Below are 16,499 nucleotides of genomic sequence, written 5' to 3' on the forward strand. Positions count from 1 at the left end.
ATTTGATATAGTTATATATATCTCGTAAACCTAAAAGGAGTCTGCATAATGATTTTTGAGCTCAGGTATAAATATTCTCCAACACCGTCGCGACTACTCTCGTTTCCGACGAGTTTCACGGTGAAGAACTCCAATTCGGGGAGCACCTCGTCTTTCAGCTCAGGTAACAATTCCTTCTGGTAATCATGATCGCAAAATCAAACTAGGGATTTCGATTCCCTCTTTTATAGTTGGATTGGGTAAGAGCCACGATGAAATTTACGGAGGAGGCGGATTTTTCTTCTAGATAGTGAAGTTTGAAGAAAGTAAAGGCCAAAGAGAGTTTTTGATTTGTGTATTCTTCTCTTTTTGAAAAGATGGAAGATAAGGGAAAGGGTGTGGTGGAAGGAGATGAGGGGAACTTGATTTCTGAGTTAGAAGAAGGTCCAAGCAATATGGAATGTGACAAGCAAGTACTTGGTGGTGATACTAATTATGATGATAAAGACTTAAACAGTGATGAAGAAGGTCTGGTAGATGATGATGATGATGATAGTGATGATGATGATGAGGGAGATGAGTCAGAAGAAGAAGATGACTTTGAAGCTGGAAGTGTCCCAAACACGTTTGAACGACCTGAGTATGAAGCTCTGGCTGAGAGGAAACGCAAAGCACTTGCTGATTCTCAACGGTTAGTTTCTCTCTATCCTTTTGTACAATGTTTCATAATACAGTGACAATAAGAATTAGCCAGTTTATATTTGATTATGTGAAAATCAATGATTCTTAGGCTGTGCAGTTCTTATTATATCCCATTCAAGTAACTTTTAGATGGATTTGTCGGTCAAATACTTCCCTTGCATTACTCTACATCCTTTTGAGCTGGTTATTTGTTTGTAAATGTGACAGTAATCCTAGTAACATCTCGAATAGCACCTCGGGCGTGGAGGGATTCATGGAATTTATGTCTTCTGGTCGCCGACGGAAATCCAGGAAGGTGTGTTTTTCTAGGATAGCTACTATTTTCATGTCACACGTATTACATTGTCTCTTGAATCCGTCTCTTACTGCAATAACTATTGCATATCCTACCACTTCTTTTTAAGTTATACGTTCTATACTGATGCAGTATAAGAAAAAGGGTAGAAGACCTGGGTCAAAGAAAGAAGTTGCACCTGACATTCTAAAGAGGTTTAGGGAGGCTCTTTTTCTTCATGCACATGGCCGTGACATTGAGGTAATCCAGGTCAAGTGGTTATTTTCTGTTGGTATCATGCTTATAGAGAGAAAACCGAGGCTAAGTAACACACTTCATAATTTCCTGAAAAAATAAACTTATCCTTCTCTAATCTCTACCACAATATTGTTTGAGTATTACGTATATGACATAATGCTTTTTCCTAAATAGTGTGTATGTATATATCTTTTGTATATTTAAGGACTGATCCCGATTTATGTGGATTTACTTTCTTCCAGGCTTTACCTATTTTAGTAGAAGTTATTAAGCAAGCACCAGCTTTCGATATAGCATACTATTACCTTTCACGTGTTTCTGAGCAACTTGGTAAGACCGAATCATCCTCTACGGAAGCATTAAAGATTGCTGCAAATATCAAAGGTTCAAAATCACCTTTTTGGAAGTTGCTTTATGAGAGGTTCAAGTAAGTTTTCTCTGTTCAAGTCAGTCTCCGTTTGCATCATCTTGTACAGCAGAAATGTCAAACACAAATAATTTTCTATTACCACTATATGCTTGTCAATAATGGCTATGTAGATGTCACTATAAGTTTTTGACAGTAGGGCCTAATCAAAGATTGTAGGGCTTGGAAATGATTAAGTAGAGATTGTTAGCCTTGCTAATATACATCCGTAGGGAAGATGAGTAGAAGGAAGAGAAGGAATACAGAAAGAAAGTGACTGGTGGTTGTGGGGGAAGGGGAACCTGTTTTGTTTTCTGTTTAGAATCTTTTTGATTATGGCAAGCTAAGTAACAACAATGATTGATTCCAGGGAACAAGAGAACATTTCGGTAGCAAGGAGTTATGCGTCGAAAGCAATTCAAGCTGATCCAGATGATATCCCTTTGAAATATGAATATGCAGACATCTGCCTAAATACTGGAAAATATAGAGAAGCTGCTGAAACCTTTGAGCAAATATTTCGTCGGTGTCCTGAGAGAATTGAAGCACTCAAGTGGGGGGTACAGGTATAAGCTGAATGACTAGAAATTTCTTCTTATTGTTAACCCCTGTTATGTGGTTTCTGTAGCCAGGAAAAAAAAAATCTGGTTAATACCAATTACATAAACTGATTTTTATATTTGGTCTTTTTAGTATTTCCTTAAATCCGGTGAGGGTGAACGAGCAGCGAGCATCTTAGAGGATCATATCAAATCCCATTCATCTGAAGTGGGGCACGATGTCTTGGATTTACTGGCTTCTGTTTTCATGAAAATTAATGCGCATGATAGAGCTCTTAAGTATATTCACGATGTGCGCCAGATTTACAATGTTGGAAAAGAATTGTCTTCCAGCTTGAAAATCAGACAAGCCATCTGTCATGTTCACCTTGAAGAAATGGAGCAGGCAGAGGTTTGTATGTCTATATTATAAAACTCCGTTATCTCAGTGGTTGCTTTAAAACTATAAGCCATATCATTTTCCCCAAATTTTGGGTTGCCTGGAACCCGTATCTTCTGCTTTTAATGACCCAGAGTTGCAATCCTTATTTTGTTTGAAACCCGAGGATCGGCAAGCATAAAAAAGAGAGTGAGGACTCCCTAAGGCATAGTAATTTTTGCAATAGGTCCTTATCATAGATCGTTATTTTGTATTCTTCTCAAATTCCATGTTTCACATCTTTCCACCATAAGAACTATTTCAGTTCTCTTATGCTATAACTTTTGATGTGATTTACGGTCTTTTAGATGTCTGTTTGTGTGATTTTGTAACCTATATAATTTACTTTGTTGCTGTCAGATGTTATGTACCTATTCTTGTGAATGATGCTGCTTCCCTGATCTGCAGAGCGTGTTAAGCATTCTACCACAGGAGGCTGTATCTGAACATCCAGAGCTCATCACCAATTTGGCTGATGAGCTAACAAACATTGGGAATTTCCACTCTGCTCTCAAATACTATATAGAAGCAATCAGTGAACCTGTGAATGGCAATTTGTTTGTAAAAATTGCTCGCTGTTATATGTCATTGGAAGAAAGAAAACAGGCCATTGTTTTCTATTATAAAGGTACGTTCATATTTTCATTAAGTAGGTTGATTTAGTTGTTGTATATATGTGTTTTCTAAAATGAAAGAGCTCGTACATACTTATACTCTATCTTTAGCCCTCTCTTTTCAAGAGTAGAAAGATTGAATAATTTCACTATGAACATGTGATATTATGAGGTCTCAAAACTCAATCTTTTATTATTTTATATGTCTTGCAAATTGATAATGGTATCGTCTATAGTCTTTTTGGTTTCTCATTAGTTTGTATTCGATTTGTTGCTCATTGAAATTTCCCTCAGCTCTGAATGAACTCAGTGATACGGTTGATGTTCGCATAACTCTGGCTTCACTCCTCCTGGAAGATGGCAAACGAGATGAAGCTGTATTAGTGCTTTCTCCTCCGGAAAATCCAGGTCAGTAGAGAAAATTGTACTCTCTTTTCTGCCATATTGTCTGAGCGAGTGCATGTTTTACCTAAGATTTGATCCTCATGGTACATTACTTTTTTTTTTTTTTTTTTTTTTTTAGAAGCGGTACATTGCTTTATTAAACAGTACTTTGACAGCTTTGATGCGAAATTTTGTGATAAGTAATGTTTGTGTTACTTTTTCAGAGTCGAATTTTCCCTCTGCTTTTTCTTCTAAATGTTAGTTATGTTATTTGCATCCAATTGTGTTGCTGTGTTGGGCCATATGTTATAAGATTGCTAACTACAGTTCTTTTCTCTTAGTGTAGATCCTGATACGGCTAAACTGAAGGCATGGTGGAAAAACAGAAAGATCAGGATGAATCTTTGTCAGATCTATCATTCAGAGGGAATGCTGGAGGACTTCGCCAATACAGCACTGCAGTTGGTACTTAAGTGGGTTTGGCGGCGGACGGTAATATCCCTATATCTAACTGGTTTGGAATGCGTTCTCATATAATAAACATGCAAACAAAATTGTGAACACTGAACATAAATAATTACTGCTTCTTGAAGAGAAGCTACTTGGATCCACCTGAACATCTAGCATTTTGTTAGGGTTTTTACCATTTGACTACAACAGAATGTCTTTCTTTTTTATAACTATTTTGTATGCTGGCCTTACTCTGTATTTACACTCGGCCTGATGTACAACTTAGGTCAAGGGGAAAAGAAAACGACTGGTTCTTTCAGAGCATCAAAGAAACAAAAAACGCCGACGTCCTAGAGATGCTCAAGCTTCCCAGTAAGTATAACATATATCCTCCATAATCGTTAAGCATTGTCATTCTTGTCTGCATATTATTATTAACTTTTGTTCCGGAACATGTTGAACAAGGTTGAGAGGGGGACCAAAAAAGTGGCGCAAAATCAGGGCAACGTTAAATGAAACAAGAAGAATTAGAGAACGAGCTGCTATTAAAGCTCATAACGAAGATGTCTGCAGTGAATCTGAGGTATTTATCAATTTGAACACAGTTTCACCTATCCCTGGTACCTGATAAAAACTTGTACCTGAAGACTTTTGTGTTTCAACCTACCCAAATTGGGTTACATATTGTGGGTGCAGCCTGGACTGTTTTTTGTTGGTTTGTATACCATTATTGCCGACTCTTTCCTCTTTGGTTTAATTACTTGCTTTTGCCTTTTATATTGACTGGGTTATCCTTTGACGTTGCTACTCAGGAAGAAGTTATCAAGGATGAAGAGTATCACCGTCTCTTTGTGGATGTAATTGACTGTTCCCGTTTACTATTATGTAGTAGATTGTATATTGTTACGTTTACAGACCTTTTTTTGTTTGCTTATGACCGTGTGACATCATTAATGCCATCTTGCTTTATGTTTGTCATGACTCCTAAAGTTGCTTGTCTTGTAGTTGTGCAAGGCATTGGCATCCCTACAGAGATATTGGGAAGCTCTGGAGATAGTTAATTTGGCTCGGAGATTGGATGCTAAAATGCTGCCTGTTGAGACAAAAAAGGAGCTTCAGTCACTTGGAGCTAGTGATTACCTAACCCAACCTTGATTAGTCATTGTCTTTAACTACTGGGTTTATACCTGTGGTTAACAACGCTTTCTTCTTTTTACAGAAATATCTTGCGATACTATGGATCCAAAGCAGTGGTTTGACTGTGTAAGATCTGTCATTCAGCAACATCCATATCGTTTGAATGCCTGGAACTGCTATTACAGTGTCATTTCGAGGTAGAGAGCGGCATTTCACTTGGAAAGTATTGTAAGCATGTTTTGTTTACGAATTGACATTATGAATATCATATTATTATGTACAGACTAGGGAAAAGAGCATCGACTGAAGCTAAGTTCATGCATCACTTAAGGAGCAAGTACCGAGATTGCGTACCCCCCATTCTTATTGCTGGTCATCACTTCACCGTGACAAGCCGACATCAAGATGCTGCAAGAGAATACCTTGAAGCATATAAATTAATGCCTGAGAGTCCTTTAATTAACCTGTGTGTGGGTACGTATATATTCTCATATTGTTAACTTTCACTTTCTCAAGTTTTCAAAATCAGTTAAACTAAAATGTCACCTCTTCTTTCTTTCTATTCAGGAGCTGCGTTAATCAACTTAGCCCTCGGTTTTCGACTCAAAAACAGACACGAGTGTCTTGCTCAAGGCTTTGCATTTCTGTACAACAATCTCAGAATTTGCAGTAACAGTCAGGAGGCGTTATACAACGTTGCTCGAGCGTATCAGCATGTAGGACTAGTGACTCTTGCAGCTTCATACTACGAGAAGGTGTTAGCGATTTACGAGAAAGATTACACGATGCCGAAACTTCCTAACGAGGATCCGATTGTTGCGGAAGAGCGGAAGCCTGTGAACTGTGACCTACGCAAAGAAGCTGCACACAATCTGCATTTGATCTATAAGCACAGTGGAGCGTTTGATCTCGCGAGGCAAGTATTAAAGGATCACTGCACTTTCTGAGTCTCGTAATCATTGTCCTTGTTTTTTCAAACGAAGATAAAACACTAGGGAACTGTTCCAGTTTATTTAAAGGGAACAAAGTTTGTTTTTCATGCATTACTTAGTTTTCTCACAAATCTTGATCTGTATATTGCACTCCGACGATCTATGAACCATTAGCAGATTTAATGGGGGAAATGCCTGACACAACCAATAATAATCTTATCCATAAAATCGATGAAACTTTGTCCACAACCCACTTCAAGATCATCCTCTAAATGAAAAAATTCGTGTAAAGGCCAACAGACTACGACACCGCTTTGAGAGAAAACCGAACTGACATTTTCGGTTTTTATTTTCAAATCGGGTTTTCAGTAAATTAACCGATAGGCCATTCTTCAAATCCTTGAAGGAGAAAGATAGATTATTGAAAATTTTGTCATCTGCTGCTAGACCATTGATCATATCCATCCTTTTGATGTCGACGTCTGAAGTTTAATTGAATTTCTTCTCAAGTTTGACATTTGGTTTTGGATCCTGAAGTTGATACTTATAAAATGCAAATGACAACTAAACGTTATATTCGCACTCAAGAAAATGAAACTAAATTAATTTGTTCTCTAAATTTGAGTTTCATTTTAATTTGAATTGAACCGGTTAGTCTGAACAAAGAAAATAGCATAATCAAAACTGGGCGATCAAGATCACCAAACAAATAGATATCGACTATTTTGTTTCTTAACAGAAAGCAAACATGTTCTTCTCAGAAGTGATCATTCTCTTTGCGGAAGTAGAGCCAACGATCCTTTCCAGCTGCAAAAAACATCACATTGGTCCACATTACTAAACTTGCCATTACAACTTATATATTTATCATTACTCTTTGTACCTGGTTCGAGTGAGCTAAGTTTTAAACTAATCTAATTGTCTATATATGAGGAACCATCAGGAGACTGAAAACGAGAGATGTGTAAGTAGTACCTGGAGCATATCAAAACGAGAAAAAAGTGCAGTGGACATCATGTCATGTGATCCTTCTTCAAGCATGTTCATTATCTGCAGTTAAAGATCGAACGATGAGACTCGACTGTCGTTCTCCTGATTAGGGTTGGGTCGTATTTAATTCTCGATTAAAGATGCACTTACCTCAGGGTAAAACTCCTTCCGCTCCGGAAGAGAATATAAGATTAAGTTCTTTATACCACGGATCTGAAACCGAGAAAGCAACATCATCATACATCAGCCAAATTGGTCAGAACAGTACAGAACCTACTAAAAGATCAAAGATGAATTTAAGAAGAAGAAAAAACCTTGTATCTCTTATAAAAGTATGCTCTCTCAGTGTAAAGCATGATCTTTCGGCTCCCTACAAAAAACTGTTCTCTTGCTCGGGATATATCTGCATTTTTTGCATAACTGAAAAACAGAAGTCAATTAACTATATCCGGTAAAGGAAATCCAGATAACACAGAGAAGCAGCAACTTCAAAACAGGAAGAAAATGATCTTACTCTCCAAGAAGACAGAAAGAGGTATTCTGCGTATTCAAAAAGTTTCTAAGCCTGACGAACTCGAAGTAAGAATGGATAAAGATCATTACTCCTCCCTACAAGCATGATTGGAATACGAACAATCAAGCTCCCAAATTTACGTGATAACAATAAGGTCTTTGTTCTGCCCAACTTTGTTATTGTCCAGTATGTTATGGCAACTTAGAAGTATGGTCAACAAAACAGTTTAGACTTTGAATGACTTCGAATGATGGGAGTACCTGAACAGAATCTTTAATCTTTGGGAAAATCTGTAATGAAAAGAAGAACGGAATCAGTAACTATTTTATTTAGCACCTAAAAAGTGTAATATGTGCAATGACTTATGACCCTACTTTCAATGGTATACGAACAAAGATATGCAACAATGCAATTTATTCATGAAAATCTAATTACTGCAAAACCATAGCATCAAAAAAAAAAAAAAAATGACCTTTTTGGTAAAATATTCAAGACGTGCATCGTCCACTTGGGTTATGGAGGCTGCATCAAATCTTTCATAAATCTGCAACACAGACAGAGAGATAAGATGTCTAAAACTTTTCTTGTGTAAAAAAGATAAGCTTTCATACCTGACGGACAGGGAGCAACACTTTCTCAAGAACACCCTTGTATTCACACGCCATCTTCATCTGCATAGATTCAACCAAAAGTGTTACGGTACAAATTTAACATCAAACTAGATATGAAAGACAAGTTAACTTTAAATTTACAATCTTGGTATGGGGAACACGCATAATAGATCAATCATATAATCCCCTCAATACACTAGTAACAAAAAAGACGCCCGAAATCCATTTACTATAAATGGATAATGTGCTGCATTATGAATGCTCACCTTTCCCTTATAGTTCAAGCAGTGGCGACCGAATAGAGAATTCATCTCTGAAACGAAATATTATCTGGGTTAGTACAAGTTTGGAAACTCCACCATAAATAAGGATTATGGAAATATAGGAAAAACGAAGATCAAAAGGAATTAAACCATAGGTGATAACAAATGGACAGATCAATACCCGGAGTTAAATAAGAACTTAGAATTATTGACTGGCGATAAAACCTTGCATGTCCATCCAGATACCTAAACATAAGAACTTTTCTTAGAAATTCTGGCATAGATGGGCTGTTGGACAGATAAACATATTAGAGAAAAGAACTTAAAAGTCAGAACTACGTACAACGGCCGAATTCGCATGACATTGGTTCCATGTTGTTTTGTTGGCAATCTATTTAAGTAGTCAACGACTGTAGCAAGGAACGACCAATTCTGAAACATTATAATAGAACATATAAGAAATGGAGTCATAAATCTATCTTTGAAAATTCTATAAGCTCATCCCACAACCTACCTGCATAGATATTATGTCTGCATGATCGATAACCAAAACCTATCCACATGTACATGAAAAACAATATTAGTAACTAAAATAAGAAGATGCAGAATACAACCTCAAATATTTGAAAATACATGCAGTAATAAACCAGGTTTAAGAGATAAAGCAATAATAGACTAAAGTAACTGAACATTATTGGCATCAACCATCAGCTATCTATTAAATATATCTTCTGCAAGCAATGATAAAAGAAGTACCTCTATGGAAGAAAGATAATCAACATCCCGTTCCTTGTTTTCTTCTGCTGCACCAATGGCCTAACAAGAGCGAAGTTGATTAGAGATCAAATCAAGAAGATTTGCATAACTAAATCATCTTATGAAAGGATAGACAAGGCTGCCTACCATATGTAACTTGAGAGGGGAAGCAACTATAATGTCTGAGGAATAAAAATCACCATATAGCCTAATACTCTTCCTGAAATTGACAAGAGGATTCAAGTCTCAGCACAACGACCAAATTAGATACCAACCGAAAGCATGCACTTCAAATCTAAAGAGTATGTAGGCTTATATATACCTTGTATGTTTAATGCCTAACATAAACTCATCATCGTTGTTATTCGCACCAAAAAGGGCTTGCCAGTCAGAAGGTTTTGAAGACTTTTGTTTGATTGAGTTTCCATTTTTCGATGTAGTCTTTTCACCATCACAGTCATCAGTATCCTCTTCACATCCAAACTCATCATTAAACCGGTCAAGGTGTTCTACATTAACCTGAAACCAATGAAGGATATTGAAGATGGCATAGGCAACTCAAGGCATTAGCAACATAGACAATATCAATGCAGAAAATTCTTTCAACATCACTAACAATCAAACTAGAGAATTTTCTCATCCACGAGATGTAGAGTAGAGGCAACACAGTCACAAAGCATTTTCCAATTGAAAAATTGATGAACGAATTTCATAAATTTATATACCCTTTGAGATTCCGGAGTTAGTTGTATGAGCCTCTTAACAACGCGAAAGGCAATGCTCCTCAATGGTAATAGAATCAGGACCTGGAATTACAATACACGTAAGACCGACTGTCAAACTCAAATGCGAGCAACAACATATTTAAACACATAAAATATTTGCAGAAGAAAAGCAGAAGGGGTCACCTTTGGACGAGTAAATCCTTGGTCCAGAAATCCATCATCAGAAAGAATTTCTTCTTCGGAGGTCTCTCGATGCTTGGCGATTTTACTTTCATTCTTCTTCACTAGATCTCTAGTTTTAAAGATGTGATTCAACTGCATAAGACAAACGGACTTCAATAAATCCTGAAGATATGCGGAGTCTAATGAAAAACTCATAAATTGTCTTAGAAAAAGGAATACAAGTGTGTACACACAGAATGCATAAGGTACGCATCCATGGCACTTGAGTCTTCGTCAGAGCCACAATGGTAAAAGGGTTTCTTGTTAGAATGCAATATATCCAGATAGCTGTTGCCTGCAGTATCAAAATACAATGATCAACACAGAGCCATGAAAGAAACATGAATGATATAAAGTAGAAAGAATCCAGAGATAGGAAAATCCCGGAATCTAATACGTACAAATAGAGAAGAATTTTCTCCTCTTAGATGAGTCCAAATCTTTGCCTCCACATTTTTTGTACAATTGCAGCCAGTGATTATATAACTTCGGCTTGAGGCCGTAAGGTGCATCACTCTGAATACCCTGCAAAATATAAACAAATGGTGCTACTGGTAAACTACTAGGTTTGGAGGCAGACTTCGCGACCATATTTTCTGAGGAAAGGTTACAGAACACATACATCAAGAAAATTTTCACTCGTTCCTTTCCATTTGCAATTTGGCATGTCAAAGGCAGGTGATTCCCATTTAAACTTCCACTTGCCTTTTGGTAAAGTTTCCACTTCTTCACTGGATAATTTGTGGCTAAGGTGCTCACTAAATGCACTGAACAATAAATGTGTGAATAAAAGAGTTGTATTGGATAAACGAGCACATCAAACTGTAAATAAATGTTTGCAGACACCACCATCTGAATCAAATTTACCTAATAGATGAAGAAGCATCTACAAAGGATTGGCCATTGGTACTCAACTCATGCACCTCCTCATCCGTTTCATAGTCGTCAGGATCTTCTTCCTCACTCTGATTATCATTGTCTTCCTGCGTGTCGTCCGTAAGACCTCCGAGAGTTTCCTGATCATCCCCTTAAATATACAAACAGAAGCATAGGTGAAATCAAAAGGCTGAACAACGATGCAACTATTGCAAGAATACTTAAGAGCCAATAATGAAGTTTACAGGAGTATGCTAAGTCTAAGCACAATAGAAACTAGTAATAACTTGCAAAACTAGATAAGGAAAAACTAACCTTGACTCTTATCATCCTCCCCATCAGTAGAGCTTAAATCGTCAGACCCACTGTTTTCCTCCTCATCCTCATCTTCATCGTCCTCATCTTCTTCTGTGTCACTTTTACCTTCTTCCTCTCTCTGCCTGTAAAAAAGATTTGAAGATTCACTACCTCCCTCACAACCAATATATGCCAAGAAACTTGTTACATATAATCAACACAATCTTAAAAGAATAAAATTTGAAGATTTAAAGGACATAGTAGTTAGTTCCACATCGGAACAAGTATATCGAATCTAAATGATTGACATAATTCCGAGTCATACAAAGAGTCAAAGACTTCCAAATAAACCAAAAACTGAAGACTTGAACTTGTTAAAACAAACGACATTGTAAAGATACCTTCTTTTGTTCATATCAGCAACAACCTTGTTAGATGAACCAAGAGACACCAGCAAATTTTGGTACTGTGTCGGTTCTCTGTAAACCATTGCTTCCGATTCAGCCTCTATAGAGGATTCTTCAGGTGAATCTAACGATAAAATAACACAAAAAGAGTTTAATATTGAGCACCACTTAATTTGTTGGACACACAATCTGTAATCTCTTGCACAATTAACAAAGAAGAGCTAACAAACCTGTTGAAGGATTGGAAACAATCGTCTTTTCAACATGTTTGTGCTTCTTCGTATCTCGTTTCTTATCGAATTTCTCATGGGACCTGTGCCTCTTCAAGACTCCAGTAGCGTTTGGAGCCATCTTAGGGAAGTTAACTGGTGCAGAGAAAGAGATTATAGGAGATGTTGAGCCTTGTCGCTTGCTTGACGGCGTTGACAACGGAGTTTAGATTTTAGCTGTCAGAAAAAACTGCCTCAAAACGAAGTTCGTAGGTTTGGTCTGAAAAATAAAGCGGCGGCCGAGCAGATTAAAACCCAAAGTCATAACGGAGAAGATGATGATACGATGTTACTAGTACACGTCGGTTTATTAGTTATTGAATGGGCCTTGCAATAGGCCCAATATATTTAACGCTTTCCTTTTCTGGTTTCCTATTATTTTTTTGTCATCTCTACCCAAAACTTAGCTTACGCTATACAAGAGTACTAAAATGGTAAAATTCAAGAGCGATACGCAGGTGCTAATGTAGAATGACTACATGTAAAATAATTGAACTAAATATGATAAATCTCCTGACCTTACGGCCAGTTTTCATACACTCACATCTGAAACCAAACATCATAATCCATACAATTACTTATCAAGAGCCTATACCTTTCTACAAAGATTTGTATGTATCATACACTGAATGAGATTTATCATTTTTAGTACATATATGACTCATATATGTATTATTTATTGGTTAATAATAAAAAGATTCAGAATTCAAGGTTTCCAAGTTGGAGTGGTGGGCTTAAAGGAGAGCCATGTTCATTTTTTCAATAATTGCAAGAAAAAATAACTTGGGCAGGCAAGTCTCATCTCTTTCTGGTCTGGCCTTTCATGAGTTTTGCAGTTTTCTCCTCGTTCTCTTCTTATTACAGTTCCCATCTGGCACCTTCTCATTGGTGTCACCTCTTTTCAGTTTTAAATTTAGACAACGCCAACGTGGCCTGTTCTTCCTCCCGTTGGCCCCTTTCACCTCGTCGTTTTGTAACTCTAGACACACTTATTCTTATATACTGTATATTGTGGTTTTTTCTCACGTCGTTTTTATGACTCTGTTAATTCCCTCACGTTTTATCTTATAGATAAGAACATCAATATCGATTAGCAAGCCAATCCAATACATTTTACAAATGATAAACAAAAATGGCAATAACATGTGCGACGTGAATAACACAATCAGTTTGAAAATTAAAAAACGAGTGCGAAGAAGTGAAACATTAGTTTGGAAATGAAATCTAAATTAAAGTCAGTCATGACTCATGACTCATGTGGATGTGTTCTGATTCTGAACAATTGGATTCAAAAGTGTGTCCCGTAATTTTAGGTATTTTCAATGTTATCCCATATTTCACATTTTTATATACTATACAAGATGTTCAAATTTTTTTTTTTGTTATAGCAAATACAAAACTCTATAAAACCTCTCAGTCATGTAATGCTTTTCTCTTCACATACCACAAACACATCACACTTATAGCAAAAATAATTAATCTCTCTCCCATATCACGAAGGAGAAAAACAATATGACAACATATGGCACCAATCAGAAGTCGTCTAACGACTTAGCCCCCAAGCTGGAGTACATCACCCGTGGCATCAACCAACACAAAAGATCCGGCCTCGCCACGCGCCGCCCTTGGAAGCAAATGCTAGACCTCGGTTCCTTCAACTTCCCCCGCAAACTAGCCACCGTGATCACTAGAATCAGAGCCAACACGGTCTATTTCCAGACCAATTACACCATTGTCGTCCTCTTCTCCGTATTTCTCAGCCTGATTTGGAATCCCTTCTCCCTCTTAGTTCTACTCGCCCTACTCGGTGCATGGCTCTTCCTCTACTTCCTCCGTGATGAACCGCTCACTGTTTTTGACCGCGAGATTGACCACCGTATCGTACTTATAATCATGTCTGTTATCACTCTTTCCATCCTTTTTTTAACTGATGCGAAGCTCAATATCGCGGTGGCCATCGTGGCAGGTGCCTTGGCTGTGTTGTCTCATGCAGCTGTTAGGAAAACTGAAGATCTTTTCCAAACCGACGAAGAAACCAGTCTTTTAAATCCGTAAAAAGTTTAATATCAACTGTTAGACTATTTCAAATTATGGCTACGATTGTTTATTTTGCGTTTAGATTTGATTTTCAATGTTACGGTAACTAAATATTCATAACCATGATTGTTTACTAGCGTTTTCACGTTTTGTTTGTGTTTCACCATTTTATAGTGACTAAAGATATATAACATGGAAACACATGGGAAGAAGCATTTAAAATTTAGCCACTAAAACGTGATTAACAAGTTACCGAATTTACGTCCCACTTAAACCTGAATTTATTTATAAATGTGTGTGCGAAATTGATCAACATGCAAACAGGTTAATCCAATGCGGAATGGGTTTACATGCTTAACTTATACCATCCTTTACATTCTCTTTATAATTGGATGGATCACTAGAGTAATATTATGCTATTATTCATTATCGAAGAACAAGAGACTTAATTAAAGAAGTGATACGAAAAATGAGCCCATTAAGCTTCCGTGGTAGCTAGACGCTCCTCCGAAGGAGATCCCTTAATTACGTATACAAAAAAAAGAAATCACTTAACGTGCATGAACCATTCATCTTTAGACATCTTACATAATTGCATGAAGAATATCTCGAATACAAAACAAAAATCTTCAATTTCTTGTTTTCATCAATCACTTGACCAAATTTAAAGGAACTTGAATAGGTTCATGAACAATCCCAACAGATATCTTGCAGTTTTCAGAGCTCAACATCTTGTCATTCTCCTCTCCTTCCTCTGATGACATAATTTCGTTGATTATTTCCATTAGTATCCTCTCCATATCTTCTCCATCGGTCCAATCTCTAACGGTAGCCTTAACCAACATGGGATTTTGACTAATCAAATCCCAAACCGGGAAATTCTTCCTTGGCATCATGTAATCTTCAGCTTTGAGTCCAAGACTGGGACAGTAATCACCAGCACCATCTCCAAGATAGATCATCTTGCTCGTCTTCCCTTCTTTCGTTAGAGAAGCTTGAATCCTATCGATTATTAAACCCTGTATAAACAAAATTTAGTATTAATTTAGCACACAGATAGGTCCATATTGACTCATAACAGAATCAAAGATAATATATTTTACACCAAAAAGTTTCCCAAAATCCCTGAAAATAGTAATGACAAATCTTATCTTTTGAACTAATCAATCAATATGAGATTAGTGTAACTGCAGTACCTTGCACATGTTAGGAGGGCAACGAGAGCAACCATGAGAAGATTTGGTGAAGTCATGGTAAGGAGAGACTATTAATCTTCCTTGTTCATCTACAAGTCCTGGATTTGTGTTAATCTCGGAGAAAAACTCACCAATCCCGAGATGTTCAATGATTGTTTCGATGAACAACGTGTTTGCGTCGCTCACTATTCTCAGCTCGCACCTAAATATTATGTCGTATGATTCAGTACCGTGTTATCAAACGAAGAATGAGGAATTTAACATGGATTTTTACCCTAAAGCATGAGCAGATTTGATGGCTGGGATGACACGTGGATGAATTGGGATTCTCCTAAGGACTTGTTTGATTTCTTCAATGGTTTTACCATGATCATGAAGCTCCTTCATCATCCGATTCTGTTTTGAAATAAAACCAAATAAGGATTTAGTGTTATGACTGATGAACATATATAGACCAACGTAACAAAGCCCTAGAGAAACCGAAACAGAGAAGAGTTAGAGATGGATGAACAAAACAAACCATGAGAGAGTTCCAAGGCATTGTTGGGAGAAGCTGGTTGAACAAATCAGTGAAACCAAGTTCATCCACGACCCAATTATCGCTGTCTACATCGATGATTGTCTTGTCAAAATCGAAGACGATCACGATGTTGTTATTCTTAGCCATTCTATCAGATACAATGTTTTATAGGTACTGTTTTATCGATTTCTGTATGATTATGGAATTTGGAGAAGAAGAATGTGATATATATACGAGTGAGAGAAGGTGAAAAGGCTAGAGACGAATAGGGATCTTTCGAGGAAGATGCCATTGGAATATTACTTACCGTCAAACGCAAGGTAAGATAGATAATTAAGAATCCTAATCTGATATGATTCGTATCTTTTGAACCGTTAGATCTGATGACGTTTATGTGTCAAACATTGACTAGGTATACTGATCCAACGGTGTTGATGACTCTTTGGTTTATTTTGTGGGTATTATTTAGTTTGGCTTGTTAAAAGTTTTATTTAGTGGGATTTAGGCAGTTGAGATTTGAGAAGACACCGGAATGGAATAAGATAAAAAAAAAGAATATTCCACCTATTTATGCGTTTTCGTCATTATTTTCATTTTTATTAAAGGAAAATAAAATCCGTTACCCAAAAAGGTTTATTTTTCTTTTAATACGCAACCCAAAAAAAGTAAAAAATGCAAAATGAATATATTGGTGTTTATCGT

At 36.9% G+C, this 16,499-nt stretch overlaps 4 protein-coding genes across 7 annotated transcripts; 2 read left to right on the plus strand and 2 right to left on the minus strand.

The window, feature by feature from the left end:
* Positions 1-39: 39 nt before the first annotated feature.
* Positions 40-6,364, plus strand: AT1G17680 (tetratricopeptide repeat (TPR)-containing protein). 3 transcript variants are annotated; one of them, NM_101630.5, is made up of 17 exons: positions 40-163; positions 357-670; positions 889-976; positions 1,109-1,216; positions 1,456-1,640; positions 1,990-2,185; positions 2,313-2,570; positions 3,006-3,225; positions 3,506-3,619; positions 3,942-4,087; positions 4,332-4,417; positions 4,511-4,628; positions 4,858-4,902; positions 5,051-5,177; positions 5,265-5,379; positions 5,466-5,656; positions 5,750-6,364. In NM_101630.5, exons 2-17 carry the CDS (start codon positions 357-359, stop codon positions 6,127-6,129), a joined length of 2,691 nt encoding a protein of 896 aa, NP_173210.3. In that variant the 5' UTR covers positions 40-163; the 3' UTR covers positions 6,130-6,364. The 3 variants fall into 3 exon arrangements, with proteins under 3 accessions (NP_173210.3, NP_001322831.1, NP_850945.1); NM_001332319.1 differs by having other exon boundaries at positions 46-163; positions 287-670; positions 5,750-6,336; NM_180614.3 differs by having other exon boundaries at positions 46-670; positions 5,750-6,341.
* A 326-nt stretch (positions 6,365-6,690) lies between these two features.
* On the minus strand, positions 6,691-12,350 carry NOF1 (U3 small nucleolar RNA-associated protein). The gene is made up of 24 exons (NM_101631.2): positions 12,006-12,350; positions 11,770-11,899; positions 11,387-11,511; positions 11,063-11,222; positions 10,818-10,962; positions 10,597-10,720; positions 10,390-10,490; positions 10,157-10,288; positions 9,974-10,054; positions 9,571-9,767; positions 9,396-9,468; positions 9,249-9,308; positions 9,007-9,045; positions 8,836-8,924; positions 8,674-8,738; positions 8,496-8,542; positions 8,230-8,289; positions 8,091-8,162; positions 7,879-7,908; positions 7,619-7,713; positions 7,419-7,524; positions 7,255-7,317; positions 7,090-7,164; positions 6,691-6,921 (listed from the first exon to the last, which is right to left on the minus strand). The coding sequence occupies exons 1-24, from the start codon at positions 12,124-12,126 to the stop codon at positions 6,847-6,849; spliced, it is 2,265 nt and encodes a 754-aa protein (NP_564032.1). The 5' UTR covers positions 12,127-12,350; the 3' UTR covers positions 6,691-6,846.
* A 1,078-nt stretch (positions 12,351-13,428) lies between these two features.
* PRA1.F1 (prenylated RAB acceptor 1.F1) lies at positions 13,429-14,308 on the plus strand. Its single transcript, NM_101632.4, has one exon. It carries the CDS (start codon positions 13,557-13,559, stop codon positions 14,097-14,099), a length of 543 nt encoding a protein of 180 aa, NP_173212.1. The 5' UTR covers positions 13,429-13,556; the 3' UTR covers positions 14,100-14,308.
* A 65-nt stretch (positions 14,309-14,373) lies between these two features.
* PEPC1 (Pyridoxal phosphate phosphatase-related protein) lies at positions 14,374-15,996 on the minus strand. Of its 2 annotated transcripts, NM_101633.4 has the most exons (4): positions 15,798-15,996; positions 15,552-15,673; positions 15,278-15,479; positions 14,374-15,100 (listed from the first exon to the last, which is right to left on the minus strand). In NM_101633.4, exons 1-4 carry the CDS (start codon positions 15,942-15,944, stop codon positions 14,732-14,734), a joined length of 840 nt encoding a protein of 279 aa, NP_173213.2. In that variant the 5' UTR covers positions 15,945-15,996; the 3' UTR covers positions 14,374-14,731. The 2 variants fall into 2 exon arrangements, with proteins under 2 accessions (NP_173213.2, NP_001077556.1); NM_001084087.1 differs by having other exon boundaries at positions 14,529-15,100; positions 15,552-15,987.
* Between the last annotated feature and the right edge of the window lie 503 nt (positions 15,997-16,499).

This window comes from Arabidopsis thaliana (genome assembly GCF_000001735.4).
Source record: "Arabidopsis thaliana chromosome 1 sequence".
NCBI lineage: Eukaryota > Viridiplantae > Streptophyta > Magnoliopsida > Brassicales > Brassicaceae > Arabidopsis > Arabidopsis thaliana.